General features: G+C 50.1%; 8 protein-coding genes across 8 annotated transcripts; 6 read left to right on the top strand and 2 right to left on the bottom strand.

Moving 5' to 3' along the window:
* Positions 1 to 2,022: 2,022 nt before the first annotated feature.
* On the top strand, positions 2,023 to 2,859 carry Z518_03261 (isopentenyl-diphosphate delta-isomerase; the record flags this gene model as incomplete). Its single annotated transcript, XM_013420287.1, has 1 exon — positions 2,023 to 2,859. One exon carries the CDS (start codon positions 2,023 to 2,025, stop codon positions 2,857 to 2,859), a length of 837 nt encoding a protein of 278 aa, XP_013275741.1.
* Positions 2,860 to 3,428: 569 nt separating this feature from the next.
* Z518_03260 (uncharacterized protein) lies at positions 3,429 to 5,405 on the bottom strand (the record flags this gene model as incomplete). Its single annotated transcript, XM_013420286.1, has 1 exon — positions 3,429 to 5,405. One exon carries the CDS (start codon positions 5,403 to 5,405, stop codon positions 3,429 to 3,431), a length of 1,977 nt encoding a protein of 658 aa, XP_013275740.1.
* Positions 5,406 to 6,106: 701 nt separating this feature from the next.
* Positions 6,107 to 6,674, top strand: Z518_03259 (uncharacterized protein; the record flags this gene model as incomplete). The annotated part of the gene is made up of 2 exons (XM_013420285.1): positions 6,107 to 6,195; positions 6,248 to 6,674. The coding sequence occupies 2 exons, from the start codon at positions 6,107 to 6,109 to the stop codon at positions 6,672 to 6,674; spliced, it is 516 nt and encodes a 171-aa protein (XP_013275739.1).
* Positions 6,675 to 7,082: 408 nt separating this feature from the next.
* On the top strand, positions 7,083 to 8,053 carry Z518_03258 (septum-promoting GTP-binding protein 1; the record flags this gene model as incomplete). The annotated part of the gene is made up of 3 exons (XM_013420284.1): positions 7,083 to 7,470; positions 7,527 to 7,819; positions 7,877 to 8,053. 3 exons carry the CDS (start codon positions 7,083 to 7,085, stop codon positions 8,051 to 8,053), a joined length of 858 nt encoding a protein of 285 aa, XP_013275738.1.
* Positions 8,054 to 9,282: 1,229 nt separating this feature from the next.
* Positions 9,283 to 13,352, bottom strand: Z518_03257 (uncharacterized protein; the record flags this gene model as incomplete). Its single annotated transcript, XM_013420283.1, has 2 exons — positions 9,283 to 13,069; positions 13,120 to 13,352. The coding sequence occupies 2 exons, from the start codon at positions 13,350 to 13,352 to the stop codon at positions 9,283 to 9,285; spliced, it is 4,020 nt and encodes a 1,339-aa protein (XP_013275737.1).
* Positions 13,353 to 13,924: 572 nt separating this feature from the next.
* Positions 13,925 to 14,445, top strand: Z518_03256 (uncharacterized protein; the record flags this gene model as incomplete). Its single annotated transcript, XM_013420282.1, has 2 exons — positions 13,925 to 14,079; positions 14,142 to 14,445. The coding sequence occupies 2 exons, from the start codon at positions 13,925 to 13,927 to the stop codon at positions 14,443 to 14,445; spliced, it is 459 nt and encodes a 152-aa protein (XP_013275736.1).
* Positions 14,446 to 15,211: 766 nt separating this feature from the next.
* Z518_03255 (uncharacterized protein) lies at positions 15,212 to 16,616 on the top strand (the record flags this gene model as incomplete). The annotated part of the gene is made up of 3 exons (XM_013420281.1): positions 15,212 to 15,319; positions 15,370 to 16,089; positions 16,140 to 16,616. 3 exons carry the CDS (start codon positions 15,212 to 15,214, stop codon positions 16,614 to 16,616), a joined length of 1,305 nt encoding a protein of 434 aa, XP_013275735.1.
* A 1,862-nt stretch (positions 16,617 to 18,478) lies between these two features.
* Z518_03254 (uncharacterized protein) lies at positions 18,479 to 20,248 on the top strand (the record flags this gene model as incomplete). Its single annotated transcript, XM_013420280.1, has 5 exons — positions 18,479 to 18,671; positions 18,728 to 18,787; positions 18,834 to 19,165; positions 19,220 to 19,981; positions 20,048 to 20,248. 5 exons carry the CDS (start codon positions 18,479 to 18,481, stop codon positions 20,246 to 20,248), a joined length of 1,548 nt encoding a protein of 515 aa, XP_013275734.1.
* Between the last annotated feature and the right edge of the window lie 299 nt (positions 20,249 to 20,547).

Below are 20,547 nucleotides of genomic sequence, written 5' to 3'. Positions count from 1 at the left end.
GACTAGATCATCGAGAGGTCCGGTGGCCACTGGCCTCCACGTTGCTGTAAGACCTATGCCTGCCGTAACTCTCCTTTTGGGCGGATGCCCTTTCTGCGGCAAATCGTGGGAAGGGGGACTCTCCTGAGCAACAGTGGATAGAATCCCTGTTTTGGCGACAGAAGTAGCTGTTCTTCCGATTTGGCTGTGTTCTCCCGAGTAGGCATAGCACGCTGAACATTTCGCCGCCTGCGTTCACCTGTACGGTTGGGCCGCGATGCAGCAGCTTTCGCAGTCCCACGCCATTACCCTTTGGAAAGGTTAATGCGCATGCTGAAATGTTAGTGTGAGTGGATGGGCCTTTTGTGGGAAAGTGATAAAACATGCTTGCTGGATGGGCCACCTCCCTCTACCTGATGCAGACCACGTGTGTTCGGACTTGAGGGCGGCGGTGACGGTAGAGAAGTGACATCGAAACAATCCTTGTGTGTGCCCATCGTCGTAGGGATGGCTGAGGCAAATGGCTGCTTAGGCAGAATCGTTTGACCATATATTGTGAAGACGTGGTTTAGCCAATCAGAGCACGCTCTTCAGACTCGTTGGTCCCCGACTCCTCCAGCCCCCCTTTACCATTCTCTACGTTTAGATCGCAGAGCATTACAGCAACTCCAGCCTTGCATACCCTGAACTTAATCCGTTTTCACATAGAGAGTGCTGTTCTCAGCTTGTTGTTGTGGTGTGCTCCCACTCAGACACTAGCCACCACCACTGGCGCCGGCCGGTCGATAGTTTTACCTTCAATTGTCGCCGTAGTTTCTAAATCCAAAATCTTCCCCAACTTCCACAAAGGGCCTCTGAGTGCTGGGAGAGCACCAGAATCAGATCAACAAATTTCACATACCTTCGAGAAGCCTCCTTCATCCAACAAGGTGGTACCTTTGCAGCAAAGCTGCCGCGTTGGAGGAACTCCCTGCTCGACGTCCGCCATCCCCGGTCACCCCTTCGTCAGAGCCAGATCCAGATCCTCTCCTCTCTCTCCTCCTCAGCAGCTCCTCAACCTCAGCCTCAACCGCCTGCGGCACGGAGCCCAAATTTCGTCCCCTGCCCTCTGACGACGACGCAGAGTGCCATCGGCATGACAGATTTTATCCAAAAGGCGCCGAAGCCTATCAATCCTCTTTAGCGCCCTCCGAACCATATAGGCCGACGATTCGAATAATTGCAGCGACCGACAACGAAGTCGCCGAACCAGGACCATAGAGACGGATGCCTGCCTTCGAGCAAAACAGAAGAATTTTAACAAGTGGCGTGTGGAAGCCAAGGGGAGGCGATATGTGATGGAGAAAGGGGACAACAAAAGTAGCATAAAACAAGGCCTCGAAAGACCACCGACAAAAAGAATACCTGTTTCTGCAAGTTTTGGTGTTTGGTGTTATGACGTTAGAGAGTTCAGGCAATTAGGAGTTAAGGAGCTCAAGGCGTTAGGTGGGTGGGTAGGAGCCCTACATGAAGAGCCACCTTCACGTAGTGTAGGGTGTAAATAGCAACTTCAGCTGCGATATTATGACTTCTCTCTTTCGTATATAGATATCGAGTTTGAGGTTGTGGATGTTGATGATTAATTAATGGGAGGTAGCAAGTGGAGTTGTCCTCGGATGGGTGGTGGCATACATTGTTGGGATCTTCAGCGTCCGCCAATCCATCTCATCTACGATAAATCATCAGAATGTGGGATTGCGTCTCAGTCCGTTTGGTTTTCGCTGTCGTTGATGTTTGTTTTGCTAAAGTTGAGGTCCAGAATCAGCCCATCGCGGAAACAATGTCGCGTCAACCGAAGTGCCCCTGGCACGTGACAGCCTTTTCTTTCTCTGACCCATTCACCCTCATCTTCTCCCTGCGCATTCCACGTTGACTGCTCAGCAAAGACCAAACCCGTACCATAGCGTCTTTCCTTTATCCCCCCGCAACAGCGCCGACCTTCCCACGCTCATTACTTACTTTTCAGTCTTGAACATCCTCGTCTTTCTGTACTGGACTCTCAAAATGGCGACAACCACAATCACTCGTGAAAATGTCACCACTCTCTTCCCCGAAGTCCACACCCGCCTTATCGGTGTGGACATGGCTCCCACTGCCTCCCTCGAGACGAATGGCACCTCCAACTCCTCTGGCGATCTTTCCGGCTACGATGAAGAGCAAATTCGTCTTATGGACGAGGTCTGCATTGTTCTCGACAGCAACGACATGCCCATTGGATCTGCCTCCAAAAAAGCATGCCACCTGATGACCAACATCAACCAAGGATTACTACACCGAGCCTTCTCCGTCTTCCTTTTTGACCCCCAAACCAAGAAACTCCTCCTGCAGCAACGAGCTAGCGAAAAGATCACTTTTCCTGACATGTGGACGAACACATGCTGCTCGCACCCACTCGCTCACCCCTCTGAGACTGGCCACGGTGATCTACCCAGCAACGTCGAAGGCGCCAAGCGCGCTGCTCAACGCAAACTGGGCCACGAACTCGGCATTCAAGCTTCCCGAGTCCCGGTGTCGAACTTCGACTTCCTCACGCGCATCCACTACCTGGCCCCTTCAGACGGGAAATGGGGTGAGCACGAGATCGACTACATCCTCTTCATCGAGGCCGATGTTACGCTGGACATCAACAAGAACGAAGTACAAGATACTCGATGGGTGAGCGCGGAGGAGCTGAAACAGATGTTCCGTGACGTCGAGACGCAGACGGGCAAGGACAGGGCGCTCAAATATACCCCGTGGTTCCGCTTGATTTGCGAGGACATGCTATTCCAATGGTGGGATAAATTGCTACAAGGCCGGCTAGCGGAGGTTACTAGCGAGACGCAGATTCGGAGGATGTGATGGGCGGCGAAAGGAGTGAGAATGAAGAAGATCCAGATCAAAGACAGCGCTCTGTCCTTGGTGGCTGCATGAAGAGTTCTGTGAAGGGAGGGACACGAGAAGGATAGAGCCATAGTCATGTGAGACTGCGTTCCAGGCGCACTTAGGGGAAACAGCTTATGTACAGAGGGAGGTATTCCAATTCAAATATCATGATGGGCAGCGCGAGTGGCCAAGATTAAAAGACACGAGGAGTCTTCATTCGAAGGATTACTCGCTCGACGGATTATCTGTATGGGACTGGCACTATTTATACAAGATGCGGGATGCTAAATAAGTCTTAACTTAGTTTCCGTGTTACCAAACTCTATGCACATCGGGTTAACACTCGCCAGCATGAGCCTTGTGTTGCTATACATAACGATCTTAGAGCGCAGGACCAGAAGATACGGTATCTCGAGAAGAAATATCCCCCTTTTGAAATTTGAAATTTCTCTTTATTGGAATCTCAAGGTTTTCGGTTTGGTCGTATTGTATGTATATGTATATATCCGACCAGACCAGGCCCTTTGGGTAATTGACTCACTCATTTATACACCACCTTCTTGATTCCGTGCCCTCGCCTCCTCGACGCTCCGTTGCCAATCGGTGCGATATAGATAGACGAACTCGATTAGTGCGACCAGGCCGAGCGCGAGCGCCACCCCGGTCCACAAGCCCCAGAGACCCCAGTTCAGACCGAATGCGGTACCGAAGCTGATCGGCATGGCGAAGACGTAGTAGCAGAACAACTGCACGTAGCCGCCGACTTCCTGACGGCCGAGGCCGCGAAGGATTCCGTTGCAGTTTGCCGCGAGAGCATCGAAGAGTTGGAAGGCGGCGCACAGGGGCAGAATGTCGGACACGATACGCACGACGTCCCGGTCCGACGTGAAGAGGCGCGGGATATAGTCTTTAAGTGCGGACAACAGAGTGACGTTGAGAATCCCCACGACGACGGCGGCGGAGAAAGTGACGCGCGTGCTAACTTTGGCGGCATCGGCGAGGGTGGCGCCGATGAGGTTTGCGACGCGCGTGGAGCCGGCGATGGAGAGAGGAAAGGGGATCTGGAACGTAAGCGAGGTCAAGGTTGCGAGGACGGATTGCGCGGCAAGGACTGTGGTGCCAAAATACGATGCTGCGAAAGTGAGGATTTCAAAGGCAAGCACTTCGGCTTCGATCATCACGACGCCCGGCAATGCGAGTTTCACCATGGGACCCCAGTTCTGCCAGGCTTTGCGGGTGAAACCGTTCCAGCAGGACATGCCGGTCTTGGAGAAGAAGCGTACATAGATGAAGAGGCCGAGGGGGAGGAGGTTGTCGGTGACGGCCACGGCGATTGGAGCGCCAATGAAGCCCCAGTCGAATTTCCATACGAAGAGCCAGTTCATGAAGGCGTTAAAGGGGGCGCAGAACAGGAGCACATAGAGGGATGCTGAGAATAGGCCTTGCGCTTGCACGAAGCGTTTGCCCGCTTCGAAGGCAGCGTAGCCAGGAGCTCCGAGCAGCACGACTTTCAGGTACAAGCCGGCGAGTTCGGCGACAGCGGGTTCGGGGACGAGGACAATCAGGATCTTGTCGGCGAGCAGCCATATGATGGCGATAGGGATGGAGATCGTCCAGAGGAAGAAGATCATGCGTTGCATCTGGAGACCGACCAGTTTCTTGCGTCCGGATCCGTAGGCTTGGGCGCAGAGGGTGTCGAGCGAGGTCGCAAGACCTTGGTAGATCGCGTAGCCGGTGATGTTGGCGGACATGGAGGCGAGGCTGACAGCCCCAAGTTCAACAGTGCCGATGTGCCCGACGGTGAAGATACTGGCGACGGTCAAGGAGTATTGGAGGATGAAGGTGACCATCAACGGTGCAGAGTATCGGGCGATCACTTTGGCTTCGCGCTGCCATGTCGTGTGGATCATTCCCGCAGCAACGGCCTCTTCCCATTTCGCGTTGATGTTCTTCGGATCACCTTGTCCGCCATACGGGAGATTTGAGTCGCCTAGTAACGGTGCCGTTTCCGACGCAAGACCAACTGCACCGTCCAGTGCTGATATGGCTTCTTCATCTCGGGACACTTTTCTGTCACCACCAGGAATGTGCAGGTAGTTGCCAAAAAGACTTTTCCTCGGACCGGTGTCCTCCAGTTGAGGATGTTTGGGTGGAATGATGTTGTTGTCTCGAAGTAGACTTCTTTCTTCCTCCAACGCCCGTTGTCTTTCTTCTTTGGATAGTTTGTCATGTTCTTGTATCATTCGAGGAAGGACAGTGGCTCTGTTTCCAGCTCCAGCAAAACTGGGCCGGCGGTATGATCCCACAAAAGAATATCCTCTTCCTGGCGCAGATATGGATGGGCGTAGGATCGGGCTTTCAGACTCGTCGGATTCTGATTCTGCGGCTTCCGAATCTGTATCTTCTTCAAGGTCTCGGGCGAGAGAGGCTTGTGCGATAGGCGAGGCATCCGGTAGAGAGTGTGAAAATACTCGGCTAGCAACACGCTCAAGGGTGCTGAAGTGTTTCGGGGGTGTAGTCATGGTGAAGAAGAATTTCCAAATCAACCGCGGCGTACTCCGCTATATATCGAGATTGACTGCTCCGCATGCTCAGATGGAAGGAGATGGGATGATGTATCTGGGATGTTAAAGGACGATGAAACAATTGACAAGTCAAGAATTCTGCATAGGAGGTCTTCCGACATGGAAGTAGACGCTATCAAAGGCTGAGAGAGGACTTATGTCCTGATAAAGCTTGCCCCTACCTTGCGCGGTGCTCGCTCATCTGCGAGTCAGTCGGCTGGGATGGCCTTATCGGGGACCTTTTCTCCCTGTTCCCCCAATCGTAGGCCTTTTTGAATTTGGTCCGTGCGAGGCGAAAAAAGACAGGGCTCTTGCCGGCTCCAGATACCACCTGAGGAGAAACTAGATGCAAGGGAAGATTGATAGTGAGCGAGTTATGGATGACAGATCTTGTAGTACACTGAATATCGGCCGGGGCGCAGGTACTTGTAAATTTGCCGTACATACACCTCGGGATTAGGTACCTGGTCGGTGCTTCGGGGGTTCTTTGGTCGTGCAACTCTTGGAATCACCTCATCAAATGATCTGCGTACCATTTACCATACATCCTCGACCGAGTCCTATCGTTCTCATACAATTGACCGTATTTACTCGTTCCCAACTACGAACCATAATTTTTGGCGGTCCCGTATTTGTACGCCCACCTCATTCCATCTAGTATGGCGAGGACGACGACCCTCCCGCCTGGTACTGAGGACGAGTGGCATCTCCTGTACAATTCCTTCGGTACCACCATCAATGTGGACGAGTGAGTTTCTCAGAAGCAAAATTGGTGGCGAAGTCGAGTTGATCAATCCCAGAACCCATCCTTCGAATCCCATCAAGATGTTTCTTCAACGCCCACTCTACGCTCCTCTCTTGTTCTCCAATACATCCTCCGATGCGCGCGATCATTGCGCCAATGAACGAACATTCTTGTCATGGCTTCGACTGTCCATCTATATGGCGGTAGTGTCCGTCGCCATCTTCATTAATTTCCATCTTAAGCACCAACCCAGCGCTGTTGAAGAAAAGCTATCCCATCCGCTCGGGATTATCTTCTGGGTTCTTTCTTTGGCATGTCTTGTGAGTGGAATGGGTATTTACATGCGGACGGTCACCAAGTATGCAAAACGACGTGCACTAGTTCAGTCCGGGATGAAGACTCAGATTGTCTTTGGAGTGGTGGCCACTGCTATTATTGCTGCGTGTACTTTATTCTTGGGGGCTCAGGCAGAGGCTCATTAGGCGTCAAGGACGAGGGATTGCGAGTAGCCATTTGTACCATACTGAATGATGATCGAGTTCATCTTTTGTAGTTCGTCCGACACGGCAGTGTGATCGGAGCTGCCCTTCTCCCCCAAGCCCTCGCTCGGCTTTACGGCGGCATCATCTCTGTCCTAAAGAGGTTAGCTCCCCAACGCGTCTGCCCTTCTTTCTTGTTGCGCGCTTCTTTTCGTCTTTATTGGTCTGCTAGGCTCAGTGTGTCCGTTCTCGTTTCGCGCAGTCAACTTGGGTCAAGTCAAAAACCCTCAACCGCTCATGAATAAACCTCGGGCCTCTCCCGCAGGACCGACTCCTGGCTCGTAAGCCGTGGTTGTTCCCTCTCCTTTCCACCGTCCATCTCTCGTTTGTCCAATTTTCATCCAGCACACCATGGATCCCGCCCCCAATAATGAATACCCCGCCGACTCAGCCTACAGCCCACACATCGTCAATGAACAAGACCAGCCAGAAGACACCACCGCAATCCAAAATGGCCATCCATCCCAACCAGCCACAGCCACTCCTCCCATAATCGATAACGATTCGAATCTGCGGTATAATTCTCCAAATCTCTCCCAGCAACCAAGCTCAAGACCCGACTCTGGAATGGGTGGACAACAACAAACACAACACCAAGAAAACAGACAATCACAACCCGCCAGTAAAAGCAGTGTGGTCATCAAAGTCGGAATGGTTGGCGATGCTCAGATAGGCAAAACAAGTTTGATGGTCAAGTATGTTGAAGGCAGTTGGGATGAGGATTATATCCAGACTCTAGGTGTGTTCGGTGGCATATCCCTTTCCTAAGCGCCAGCTAAACCAGGTACTTCTCAGGCGTCAATTTCATGGAAAAGACCATCTCAATACGCAACACTGAAATCACCTTTTCTATTTGGGATCTCGGAGGTCAACGAGAGTTCGTCAATATGCTCCCCCTCGTCTGTAACGATGCCGTCGCCATCCTCTTTATGTTCGATCTCACCCGAAAATCTACCCTAAACAGTATCAAAGAATGGTACAGGCAAGGACGAGGCTTCAACAAAACGGCAATTCCATTCTTAATCGGTACGAAATATGATCATTTTGTCAATTTCCCACGGGAAGATCAAGAAGAGATTAGCAATCAGGTGAGACTTGAACGTACTGGAACATACCGTGTGCCAGAAGACTGAGTCTTAAAACAGGCTCGAAGATTCGCAAAAGCCATGCGAGCCAGTCTCATTTTCAGTAGCACGAGTCACAGCATCAATGTGCAGAAGATTTTCAAGATCGTCCTCTCCAAGGCATTTGACCTGAAATGCACCATTCCCGAGATCGAAAACGTCGGCGAGCCTCTGCTGCTCTATCAGTCGGTTAATTGACGCGGCAATCCGAAACCAACCTATTGGAGCGACTACACAGCTCATTGTCAAGATCAATTCGGATTTCAAGAGATGACCCGCTCCTGACCGTATTCAAAATGCCAAATAAGGTTCTGACGGCTCACCAAACAGTGCGGAAAATCAAACAACGCTTTCCGAATATCAACCCACAACATCCTCCCAAACCAATCCAAAGAATACTTCCGGTCCCCAGCACCGATTTCTGCACCAGTATTGAAACACCACCTTAGATTTTACCCGCTTTCCCATTCTTGTGTCTCGAGTCCATATTTTTCGTTATTTTTGTCGGATTCTATAACCAGTCAACCAGAGAGAGCAAGGCATGTTTTCCAAGCGAACTCATCGCTGAATTTGTGTGGAATGGATCAAAATCGAATGATGGCACAGAATGGCATGGAATCCTGGAAAGAAGAAATGGGAATGGAGGGGCGGTCGATGGAAGGGCCCGACACGGAAATCTTGCAAGGATTATTTCACAGACGAGGCTGTGGTATTCTTTTTTCTTTTTTCCTTTTTTTTTTTTTCTAGTGAAGAGGAGAGAAGAGGGCGAAAGGATGGTATTGGGAGAGAGGGAGAAAGCCAGCACGAAAGTTGAAGCAGTGATCCTTAGTGTCAAGGGTCAAGTAAGTACCTTCTTTCCTTTGCCACGCATGTTCGGGCCTGAAATGATAACTGAATCGAGTCGAGCCGCGCTCTGTGATCCGGTCCAGTCAAAGAATAGATAGGAGAATTAATCCCAGTATCCGAGAACATTAATTCATACGAATCAATCAATGGATTCGATCCATGGGGTCATTGAGGCCATTTCATGCTCTAGTTCCAGTACGCAGAAAGGCGATATTCAGTCCTCTTTCCGGAAACTTTTTCCATCTGATTGTACTCGTGGCAAGAAGGACTCTGTGGAAATACACAGGACCAAGGTTCGCCATGCCTCCCCTACCATGTTCCGCAATGCTCTGCTCCACCATGCGGCAAAAGACCGACGAGACGCCCGATTGATGCTGTGCAATGAATACACGTAAGCTAGAAATGTTGAATGCAAGTTGATTGACCATCGCGAACCCGTCCGTGGTGCACTCGCCCGCTCAACGGCTCATCAGCACAACCATCCAACCATCCTCATCCTCCGACTGTTCCTTCTCCCCCCTCGTCTGGAATTCCTATTCCATCGCTTTGCTGCCACTCGAATTTATTTCCATCTCTGCCTCCTAAGCACTTTCTGAAAGAACATTGCGCACCATTCCCGCAAACTCCTTCTTGACGTACTCGACATACCCCTTCCAAGCTACCATTTCGCCACTTCCGTCGGTGCTTGCGGAAGGAAACTTGCGATCCATCTCCATCGTCGTACGAACCACAGCGGAATTGGCATCGTTGACCTTTTCGATTTCCTGTTTCACCGCGTTCTCTTTGATCTTCGCACCGAGAACAACACGGAACTTTTCGGCAAGACTCGACAGGCGACGGCGGGTTTCGTCAGGGTCGATCACCGACAACCGGACTAGCATGAGGTTGCACAGTGTACGAATGTCGTGGTCATCGGGGATGCCGTCGAGGATGCGATCGAAGATCTTCGGGATCGGAAGTTGGGGAATAGCGCCAGGGCAGTCGAGTAATTCATACATGGTCGCGTATGCAGCCTTGCGGAGGTCGAGGCCGGCGTCCTCATTGTGTGTGAACGGACCGATCTTGATCACTTTGATCAAGTCAGGTTTGATGCGCGAGTCTTCAAGAACAGTGGGTAGGAGTTGTCCGATGTCTGGGATGACCAGTTCAGGTTTGTTACGGATAGCTGCGTTCAAGGTAGTGACGGCGAGGCGGCGGTTGGAAAGATCGCTGTCGTTCAACATTGTCTGAAGCATTGGTGTCATCATTTTGGCTAGGAGATTGTTGTAGGAATTGCTGGTTTCGCCCAGTGTGAATCGGAATGCTGAAATCACGGTACCACGAACAATAGGGTCGGGATCTTCCAAAGACTTTGACAATTCTGGGACATAGGTGTTTGGATCGATAGTTGCAAGTCTTCCGATGCATTCGACGCCAACAGCACTGTTGTCTTCGCTCTGGGATACCGCGAATAGTTTCTGCCAAAGTTCAGAAGTAAATGGTGCCATTTCACCAAACGAACTTTCGCAATGCTCCAAGATCTCCTTCAGAGAATGCAAGTAGAGATAATCTTGAGCCGACGATTGCGTCAGGCTCTGTAGAATTACTGGCAAGCACTCCGACACGTTGTTCGAACTAGCGCTGCCGAGTGCCACGGCAGCAGAAAGTCGAACTTTGTCCGATTCTGCAGACAGACAATTGATGAAAGTTTGGAGTTTTACGGGAGAGTGGGGTCCCATTCTGAACCCGACTTCACCCAGGACCGTCAGGGCGAGGCAGATGGCTCGGATGTCCTGAGAGGTCGCGAGTTCTTTCAAAAAGTCGGGAATAGTGACTCCAAGATTGTCACCACCATATACCAGCAGGGTGCCTATAGCCCTCCCAAGAACCATGGTCTCACCGCTGGTCCCAATGGTCAGAAGGCCTTTCATGAGCAGAGCGCCCACTCCTCGTTCGCCAATGACTTTAACGACCAGCAGATATGCCCGTAGAGGTGGTCCTTCCAGCCGAGCTTGTGTGATGCCACATAGGGCATTAACAACATCCGGATTCACCAGAGCCTCCGCATTCATCGGGATGATCTTGGACATGATGACCAGGGCTGGCGTCAACAGGTGTAGATCGTTCGCAGATATCAGGGGCATAAGCAAGTTTTGGAGTTGGAGTATTGTCGTCGTCTCATACTGAGAAGAAGTGACCGGGTTGAGTGCGAGGTACTGCAATGATTCCAAACATGATCCTCGAAGTGCACGATCGGCTTTTCGTAATTGGTTGGCCATTTCAAGTGAGATCTCCTGAATCCAAGTTGAACCGATATTATCTTGAGCGCTCGCGGCTTCAGCAATGAGGCCTATGGCTCTTGCACTCGCCAGTCGAGTAGTTTCGTTCCTCAGCCTATCATTGAGAATCCCGAGACTTTTGATTCTATCAGTGGCAGACAGCAGTTGTGTAGACGAGGTTCTTGCGATGAGAACACCAAACACTTGAATAGCGCGATGTCGGACTTCAAGATCGGTATTATTGTCGGTCACTCGATCCACAATGACGTCCCAGAGTTTCTCGATATGCATAGCGTGATCTTGATTTGCTGTAGGTAGTCTAGGGGGGGTGAGAGCCTTGACAAATTGCTCGATAGTTGCAAGAGCTTCGCTAGAGACTTTATAGTTTCTATCGCGAGCAATGGTAGTCACTGGCGGTATCAAGGCAATGACGAATGGGATCAGTACTGTGGTACCATTGGTCTCTGCGATTGCGCCAATCAACGTCAATGTTTCAATCTGCAAACTGGCCACTGTTGCTGAGGTCCCTGACGCCGTACTTCCTGATCCAGAGGATGTTGATGGTTTCAACGCATCGGCAATAGGGTCTTCCAATTGCTGCAGGTGATCGGACAAGATACCATTTCGAGCCATCGTCAGTGTCTTGAGCATGATAACCGAGGCCTGTTTCAGTGACATGCTAGCTTTCTTCCACAGTTTCGAAAGAGCTTGGACAATCTTGGGCACGAGGTTGACCAGTTCGGCCTGAGAGCCAGTTGGTGGAGATGCTGGAACAATTGGAGGACTAGATCGGATGGAGATCAAGCCTCTGAGATCTGGATCTTTCCGATCTGCTTCACTATCCTGTCGCCTCCTCTTTCGAGTGTTGGTTGGCATAGCTGGGTTTTCTGATGAATCGACTCTCGTCAGGGTTTGGGTCAACCCAGATCCGGTTTTTCGAATTAAAGCAGTCGTTGCAGCGATGACCTCGAGTCTCACACTGTCTTCTCGCTCGTTGAAAAGCCGTGAGATCAATACGGGTGCAATTCTTCCGAATAAAATTGCCCGATCCGCGGCCGGAACGCCAGAGACAATGGTATAGAGGGCTTTGGCGGCACACCGTCTCACTTTCCAGCTTATGTCATCCACATCGCTGAATGCGTCTTCATCGTCCAGCTCGGCATACTCATCATCGTCGTCCTCGTCCGGAGGCTCCTCTGTAATGCCGTCATCCGAACTGCTCTCGGGGGTTCCTCCCATCTCGTCACCTTCCAGAGCTGCCACATTAGGATCGTACTTAGCGTATCTCAGGGAAGCATCAATAGCTTCAGGAAGATGAGATTTCATTTCAATAGGGCATGATCCGATCAGCGCCTCGAGCGAGATGAGGGCCGTCTCGCGCAACTCTTCAATCTCTGGATCCACTTCAGCATCTTCGTCGGAGACAGAAGCGATGGATGTAAGATCGTCTTGGCTCAAAACTTGGAGTACGTAGGGGACAACGTCGCTGAGGTGAGGCCCAAATTTTCCGGGGCTTGAGCGGGCAAGAGTTCCGATTGTTGCGATAAGAAATTTTCGATGTTCGGTACTGAGTTGGCCACTCTGAAAACTTTCGGTCAAGGCAGCAACAAAAGAGCTGACTTGAGCATCATTGAAATGGACCAGTAATGCACCAATACCCGCGAGGGCTCTCTTCTTGACTACGCCTCCAGCTTGGGGGCTCTCGATAATATTCATGACCGTTTTTGCGAGGGCCACTAGTTCCAACTCTTGCAACAAAGGGCCGTACCATTTGACAATCTCAATCATAACATCGACGGCGTCGCTGCTGAAGCCTTTGTCCTTTTGCTTCTCCAGCAGGCCCGTGGGCAGTCGGGGAGCGGGTTTGCTTGATGGCAAGACGACGTGTCCGACTAATCTTGGTATTAAAACTTTACTGACGGCGCTATATGCATCTTTGACTTCTGGGCCAGAGCTGCCATTTGGATGGGGCTGAGGCATCGAGGCAATGAGGGTTCGTAGTGCTGCATTCGGAATTGAGATATCGATATCACTGTTGGTCAGGTCTGTAAGTTTGTCGATCAACGGTGCAATGATTTCGCCCGGCGTACGTGCCGCGAGCGGTCCAATACTAGAACCGTCAGTATGAATGTAGGACGGGCGCCTGGTGAGCCTACCTACCATTTTAATGCCTGATTTTGAACTTCGCCGTGCTGATCCGCTAAAGCTTTGAGTAGACCCTCGATAATTCTGGCGGCGGTATGAGTGTCATTTCGTACATACTCGGAGGAAGGAGATTGGAGAATGTTTGAGAGATCACTCAGTTGCATGAAACGAATGTCTGGGTCTGGGTCGTTGATTTTGGTGAGCAGGGTGGCAATGCCCTGTTGTGCAGAGGAGCGATCTCGCGCCATGAGATCCAAGTGAACCAAAGGTTTCTGTCAGAAAAGGTATCTAGAGGGGTTACCTCTGAGGCCTTTGTGAATTTTGGGTCCGGAAAATCTAGGTCTATAGCATTTGCGAAGTGTTTGGCCCAAATGCGGAGAAAGATGGACCAGAGAAGCGCAGGCAATTTGTGATTGTCGTTGGGCGTGAATTCGAGTAGAACACACGCTGGAACGCTTCAAGGCGAGCAGAACGAAGATCAATCTACCTGAGTTTCTCCCTCAAAAGTAAACAGGAGGAAGTGGATGTGGGCAAAGAGGTGGGTATACAACTGTACGGAGAAATACTTGGGATGGACTTTCAGTGGTGAGAATATTTGGAGGGGAAACACATTGGCCAATGACGTCTGGTCTCCGCCGGACCTTCGCTTGGCGGCCATGTTCTGTGCCAGCGGAGCTTTAAGGCCGTGGAAGCTCGAAAGCTACTGCTCTTCTCCGGAGCTGTCTTCCATCCAGACCACCCTACGTGAAGATCCTCGGGGCTTCATAAAGCTACATAACCTCATACCGACGCCTCCAGCCACTCCCTCCACCTATTTCAAATGGTGCTACCAAGATCCCCCGTCCCCCGGGGCTGCATTCGCTCGTTTGCATTGAGAAAAGCCGGAACCCAAGCTCGAGCAAGTCTACGTGGTGTCTCTCGTCGAACCTATGCCAGCGGACATGGCCCACAACAAAAGAGCAGCGACCTGCCCTGGTAAGATAATTCAATCTGAGAAGCCAAATTTGACTTGAATGAAACTGATGGACTGTTTGCAGGCTGATCGGCTCTGTCGTTGTCACCGTTCCCGCGGCTGCTTGGCTCTGGCAGCAAGGACCCGAACCTTCCGATGATCATCACGGCCACGAAAGTCACGATACGCATAAGAAGGATGAGCCTGAGAAAGCTCCTAAAGAAGAGCCAAAAGAGGAACCTCCTGAAGAACCCAAGGAAGAGTCTGAGACTACACAGGAGGCAGTGGAGGAAAAGGAAGACGAGAAAGAGTCTAAGGACAACAGCAAAGAAGAGGCCTCTGACGAAGGTGCCAACAAAGAAGGAACCGAAACAAGCGAGAAAGAGTAGGTTGCCTGTTGTCTGCGCTGACTCTGGGTAGTGTGGGATGGGCCGGATTTCCACCAACATCAAGACTATGGCAGGTCCGCTACCAGATGACAAAAGACGTACAGAGAAGAAAGGTAAAAAAAGAAAAAAAAAAAAAAAGGAAGGCCGAGGCTGGCTTAGTAAATAATAGCAGGCCCCCGAAAGATGTGTCCGGGGTAAATCATCCAAGAGGTGGAGGGAGAAAAACAAGAAATCCGAAGGAATGGCAGAGACCATAGCACTGTTGAGCCATCGAGGTCCACAAAGGGCCAGAAAGGTCATTGCATTTCAGCCGATTGCTGCTACAATTGGCCTCGGTGCTTCTCTGCCCCTGTGGTTATTGTACAGAATAGCATTTCCAGAACATCACACCACAGTTTATTTTTTGGGGTTCATGACTGCTAGTCAGCATAAGTCACTAAGTTTTCCCAAGCTTTGTACCTATTGTATTAATTTTGGTGGTTCAAAAATGAGCCGCATTCAGTATCGCTCACCTCGTTGTAGCGATGAAGATGAAATTGATTTCCTGCCCTCTCATCATTCCCCTTTTTTTATTTGAGCCAAAACGTTTGCTGCCAAGGATGATGCGGCGTGATCAACTCCCCGAATCCGACTTCCCTAACTTCGCAGCCTCCCCCATACGGCCACCGTAATCCTTGCCAGATCGAACATTTCAATTACTTGAACCATTTCCGAATCTCACGTCTGACTGTCTTGGGATTGCGCGGTCGACATTAAGGCCATCATCATGGGTCGCCCACATCGAACATCCAGCAACCTTGGGGGTGACCCTCGCGGAGATACAAGTTCGCCGGCTTTGGCTACCATGACTCCCAGATCATCTGGACAAGTACCTGTACGATTGAGCACATTGTTTTCGTTGGAATTCCAACTGACAGCCTACAGGCAAGCGCAAAAGACCTGAAATCCCATTCAAAGAGACGAAAAGCCCGATCTGCGTTTCGAAAGTGGAAACAAATCTCGCTGCGGCATACATGGCTCAATCCGCTTATCATAGTCGTCGTAGTCCTGATCGCCTACTTCATCAACCCCGGAGAGCAAAATCCATTGCACAAAGCGATTTTCCTATCCTATCCTCTCGGACCAGATTACCCGGGCGGACCGAGCATGTATGGCAAAGGCAAAGCAGACATTGCCTTTGTGTCATTTTACACCATTGTGCTGAGCTTTACAAGAGAATTCTTAATGCAAAGGATGATTCGTCCATTGGCAATCCATTGTGGCATCACGAAAAGGGCAAAGCAGGCACGGTTTATGGAACAGGTGTACACTGCCATTTACTTCGCCATTTTTGGACCATTCGGCCTGTATGTCATGTCGAGGGGTCCTCTTTGGTATTTCAACACTACGGCAATGTTTGAAGGATTCCCGCATCGGACTCATGAAGCTGTCTTCAAGGCCTATTATTTGCTACAAGCCAGTTACTGGAGTCAGCAAGCTATTGTCCTCCTCCTGCAACTGGAGAAGCCTCGAAAGGACTTCAAGGAGTTGGTTTTGCACCATGTCGTTACGTTGGCCCTGATCGGTCTAAGCTACCGCTTTCACTTTACGCACATGGGAGTTGCGGTTTATATTACCCATGACATAAGTGATTTCTTCCTTGCGGTACGGGTGAATTTGTTCCTCGCTCGTGTCATGATGCTAATTCTTTCCAGACATCCAAGTCTCTCAATTATCTCGACTCTATTATTGTGGGACCCTACTTCGGCTTCTTCATCTGCGTCTGGATCTACCTTCGTCACTGGATCAATCTTCGTATTTTGTGGGCAACACTTACCGAATTCCGAACTATTGGGCCGTTCGAATTGAATTGGGAGACTCAACAATACAAATGCTGGATCAGCCAGTATATCACGTTTGCACTTCTTGCATGTCTTCAAGCTGTCAATCTGTTTTGGTTATTCCTGATCCTCCGCATTGCAAAGAACTACGTCTTCTCTAATATAAAGGCGGATGAACGAAGTGACGATGAAGACGATGAAGAGGAGGTGGAGGTTGCTACAGAGGACAAGAAAGACAGTACCGCAAAACCCAAGATGAATGGAACAAAACCAATGGTCATGGTCAATGAGGAGCCCGTGGAAGGCCGACCCAAGTCAAATGGAGTTAAGGAACGAAAGAGGAATGGCTAAGAAAAAACAAACAAACAGAATCTCTCTTTTTATTTTTCTTATTCAGAATTACCCAAACTATGTAATACTAGATTTCTTTATTCAAAGACTTACCGTTGCAGAAAATGGAGATGGCTACTTTTTCTTTCGGCTGACGGAGCTCTCTCCTGTCTACTTCAGCAAAACATCACCTGTCCGCCCCCTCGTCTGTCTGCGATCGACCATCATCAAACAATCAAAGGTGCTGCGTAGGAATTCTCTCGCGCAGCCGCAAAGTTCAGATCATGGAGAGCCATGCACTTGATGATTGAGCACGAGGGGATTTTCGAATCTTATGGCAGGCCGCGAAATCCGCATCTATTGCAAATATTTCGTGCAAAAATCACAAACGAAATCTATCATTGAAGCAGCTGGATATCTGGGAAAGCTGACTTACTTGCCAGGAGCCTTGATTCGATACTTTGATGCATGTCTGCCAGTACTCTCAAGACCTAATGATGGAGAGGAGGGTACTGTGGGTTCCAAATCAGTAAGAATGGTGGTAGCAAAGCAAAAGAATAAATCACAATCTTCTCCATCGCAAATTGGAACCGCACGACACGCAGTTCTCTGCCATTATGTGGCAATCTAGGGCGACCAGCATCTTCGCGAAACCCCATTCCGACCCTGAGACGTCCACCAACGATGGGGATCTTCCACCAATTCTTCCGTCTGGCACATCTTCCTTCCTGAAAGGTGAGCACTCGACTGCTGGGGAACAAAGAGTTGGACCCGAAAAGGCCAGTCACTCTAGGGGGTATCAGGTTGATCAGCATGCAACCTCTATCACGCTCACAGTTCCAATCTCATTTTGTTAGTTGACAATGCTCAAGATATCACACTCGGACCAAGCCTTTCCGGAGGTGGGACCAATTTTTTTTTTTTTTTTTTTTTTTTTTTTAATTTTGAAGACCTCATGAGCTCAATCGAGCTGACAGACCACCGCAAACAACCCACGACACACCACGGAAGATTACCGATGAAGGAATTCCAAAATCTCCCTTTCTTGGCCCATATTCGTACATCACCAATGTACATGTGGGGGAGCTGATGATGATTGAAACGACAATGGAGTGTGTTTGAACAAATCTGGGACCATTTGGCTCGATGGCGACTCGGCCTGAGTGAGGACGATTCTCTAGTGTTATGTGGGGAAGCGTCTTTGCCTCTTCCACATTTCTGAGAAATTCCGTCGTCAGGTTAGCCAACTTCAATCAGTGGGAAACTTCGAGGAATATGTATACGAAAAGATTCTACCACTCCTGTAATAGCTTGGACCTGACAGCAATTGCTCGGTTAAGTCACAGGTGCATTACACGACAACAAGTAATGTCGATACCTGCGGCGGGATCTCACGGTTGTGGCTCTCCCAAAAACTGGAGACAAGATCAAGCCACGCGAGACATCATCGAGCCCCTCGGCAGTTGATTTCTTTGGGTAGGACTCTCGAGTACGGGCACTTGCTCCATCATCTCCCCATCCCCCAAGCGTGGCTTAATTTTTCAGCGCCACGGGAATCCCTGCCTAGCCAGTCCAGATGGGCGACCTCGATAAGTCGGCCTTGTCGGCCTCCCCATGGGAATTCCCGAAGATCGTGGGGCTTACGTGTGGGGCATTTATTGTTTTGTGAGAATGGGGAATATGCGAATGGTCTCGGAGAGCATGTGTTCCAGCGTGGAGGGAGAGACAATGCTCTCATTGTTAATTACTGCCCTATCCTTTGGGGCTGGCGTGGGCGGAGCGGATACCGACCTATGCGATATCTTTCCCGCACCTTCTTTTAATCGTTCATTTCTACCCTTGAACGCCAACTTGATCCCCTTTCAACAAGTATCTATATCAAAATGGCAATACCAGCTGCCGACGAGGTTCCCGAGAAAGGCTCTGCCGTTCTCATCGTATGGCAGTTCTTGGTGGCGCATCCATTTTTGATTCTCTTCGTGCTTTTATTTGTTCGACCCCTATACAAACGCTATTCGTCTCCATTGAGACAATTTCCCGGTCCTTTTATAGCCTCGTGCACGAGGATGTGGAAAGGTGAGTTTCACACTATCGGGAGACCGATATTTCATCATCGAAACTAACCTTCATAGTCTGGAGCACATGGACAGGGAAAACAGAGCAGCATCATATTGCACTCCACCAAAAATATGGTATTTTGAGAGGCTGCCTGGAGGAAGATAAGGCTGACTCGGACAGGTCCTGTTGTGCGAATCGCCCCGAATGAGGTTTCGTTTTCGTCGCCAGATGCCGCGATTGAACTGTTCAAGACAGGTAAAGGATTCCACAAAACAGACTTTTATGGCGTCTTCCCGCCTCCGGAAAATCCTGACATCTTCACCGAGACCCGGGAGGCGGTTCATGGGGTGAAGAAGCGATATGCAACAACTCCATATAGTTTGGCCTCAATGCAACAAAGCACGCCCCGCATTGAAGAGACCGAGAGACTCTTGATGTCGAAGTTGGACGAATTTGCTGATGGAAGCAAAATTTGCGATCTGGGTGACTGGTTACATTTTTTTGCGTTCGACGTAAGTAGAAGCAACACCGGAGATGAATAGCGACAGAATACTCACTGATTGCAGGTTTTGGGGGAAGTCGCATTTTCCAAGAAATTCGGTTTCCTCGAGGCTGGTATTGATGTGGACCGAGCTATCAAGACGATCGACAACTCGCAATGGTACAACGGCATCATTGGCCAAGTCCCCTGGCTTGACCATATTTTCCGACGCAATCCGCTGTGGAATTACATTCCTTGGATGGCCACCAAAAATGCACTCGTTACTCGAACCGCATTGGCACAGCTTGATAAGCGCAACAATCCTCCTCCCGGCGAGAAAGTTGAATATAGAGATCTCCTCAACAGCTTGATCGAGGCCCAGAAACAACATCCTGAGGCTCTTGGACCTGGAGACGTCTTCGCCATCGCTCACGGTGCCATCTTTGCGGGCAGCGACAGCACTGCAAGCACGATGCAAAGCTTTTTTTGGCATGTGCTGTCCAACAGACGGGTGTACGATAAGCTGATCAACGAAATCATGACGGCTGATCTGTCTGAAATGGTGTCATATAACGAGGCACAGAATCTCCCGTATTTCCAGGCCTGCCTGAAAGAAGCGATGAGAATCTCCCCTGCGGTCGGATTGAATATCACGAGAAAGGTGCCCCCTGGTGGTGCTGAAATTGACGGCGTTAAGCTTCCGGCCGGAACGGCCGTTGCAGTAAACGGATGGGTCTTGCATAGGCATAAAGGTGTGTTTGGACAGGATGCCGAGGTATTTAGGCCAGAGAGATGGCTGGGAGGCGACAAGGAGAATATCAAGACGATGGACAGATGCATGTTCCAGGTAAGTCAACCGTACGGCATGAGACGATGACCGCGGCCCTTTTGGCTGATATTTGAATTTTCCTAGTTCGGTGGCGGTTCCCATGTTTGCATTGGCCGACATCTTGCCCTACTTGAAATGAACAAGGTCTTGCCGCAGCTCTTGCGACGATACGACATTCAACTTGTAAATCCCGGAAAACCACTCGAGCACCACTCAAGCTTCTTCGTTGTTCAGTGGGGTCTATTGGTTTACCTTCAATTAAGAGAGAAGTCTGGAATTTCCTGATGGAGGGGAATGTGTGGATGATTAGACTGTTTCCATACTGGAGGAAGTACGATGGCTAGGGAAGAGTCCGCACTCGATCTGCTTTGTTATCAACTTGGAGAAGAGGGCGGAAGATATACCCGCAGAAGAGACCCCTTTCAAGAGTACACTGAGGGGATGCATCCCTGTGGACACTCGAATCCATAGAAACTGGTGTAGGATTTCAAGGTCAATGTAGCGAAAGCAGACAACTTGAATTCCAAAATGAGAAATTCCGAAGATCCCCATCGCCGCCAAGAATCTGGGCATAGTCACGTGCT

This window comes from Rhinocladiella mackenziei (genome assembly GCF_000835555.1).
Source record: "Rhinocladiella mackenziei CBS 650.93 unplaced genomic scaffold supercont1.2, whole genome shotgun sequence".
NCBI classification, from domain to species: Eukaryota; Fungi; Ascomycota; class Eurotiomycetes; order Chaetothyriales; family Herpotrichiellaceae; genus Rhinocladiella; species Rhinocladiella mackenziei.
This window is presented reverse-complemented; position numbering and strand designations above follow the sequence as displayed.